Source organism: Fulmarus glacialis, unplaced genomic scaffold (assembly GCF_000690835.1).
Source record: "Fulmarus glacialis isolate BGI_N327 unplaced genomic scaffold, ASM69083v1 scaffold17837, whole genome shotgun sequence".
In the NCBI taxonomy this organism is placed as follows: Eukaryota; Metazoa; Chordata; class Aves; order Procellariiformes; family Procellariidae; genus Fulmarus; species Fulmarus glacialis.
In genome coordinates this window covers 10,571-11,040 of record NW_009224169.1, presented here as the reverse complement: position 1 = coordinate 11,040, position 470 = coordinate 10,571, and the positions used below count along the sequence as shown (strand labels likewise).

The window sequence follows — 470 nt, the reverse complement described above, 5'->3', positions numbered from 1 at the left end:
CTTACGGAGGTGTCTCCTTGCGCGCAGGGTGATGTGCCTGTACGGGTGCGGCGTGCCTTGAGGTGGGTTGGGGTCTATCCCGCACGTACCCACACTGGCAGGGGATGTTGCACCCTTCCCTTCCACGCACGTGTGTTTGCTCCTCCCCGCGGCTGTTTTCTTTGCTGTCCCAGCACTGATCTGCGTTCCCAGATCCATAGCAAATGAACCGACGGACCAGGCAGAGCCTGTCCCTGCCTATCCATCCCTGTCCGTCCATCCTTGCCTGCATGAGAACAGGCAGAGACGGGTCCATGATGAGCTTTCTCTCCCCTGCCAGGTGCCTACCTGGTCCCGTACCTGGTCCTGCTCATCATCATCGGGCTCCCCCTCTTCTTCCTGGAGCTGGCGGTGGGGCAGCGGATCCGCCGGGGCAGCATCGGCGTCTGGAATTACATCTGTCCTCGCCTGGGGGGCAATGGCTCAGGCAG

At 61.9% G+C, this 470-nt stretch overlaps 1 protein-coding gene across 1 annotated transcript in view; it reads left to right on the top strand.

Moving 5' to 3' along the window:
- Positions 1 to 319: 319 nt before the first annotated feature.
- SLC6A17 (solute carrier family 6 (neutral amino acid transporter), member 17) overlaps positions 320 to 470 on the top strand; it is a gene marked incomplete at its 5' end in the record, with an annotated part of 7,638 nt that continues 7,487 nt past the window's right edge. Inside the window, one exon of the mRNA XM_009582078.1 lies at positions 320 to 466. Coding sequence (XP_009580373.1) covers positions 320 to 466 — 147 coding nt within the window. The remainder of the gene's footprint in view (positions 467 to 470) is intronic.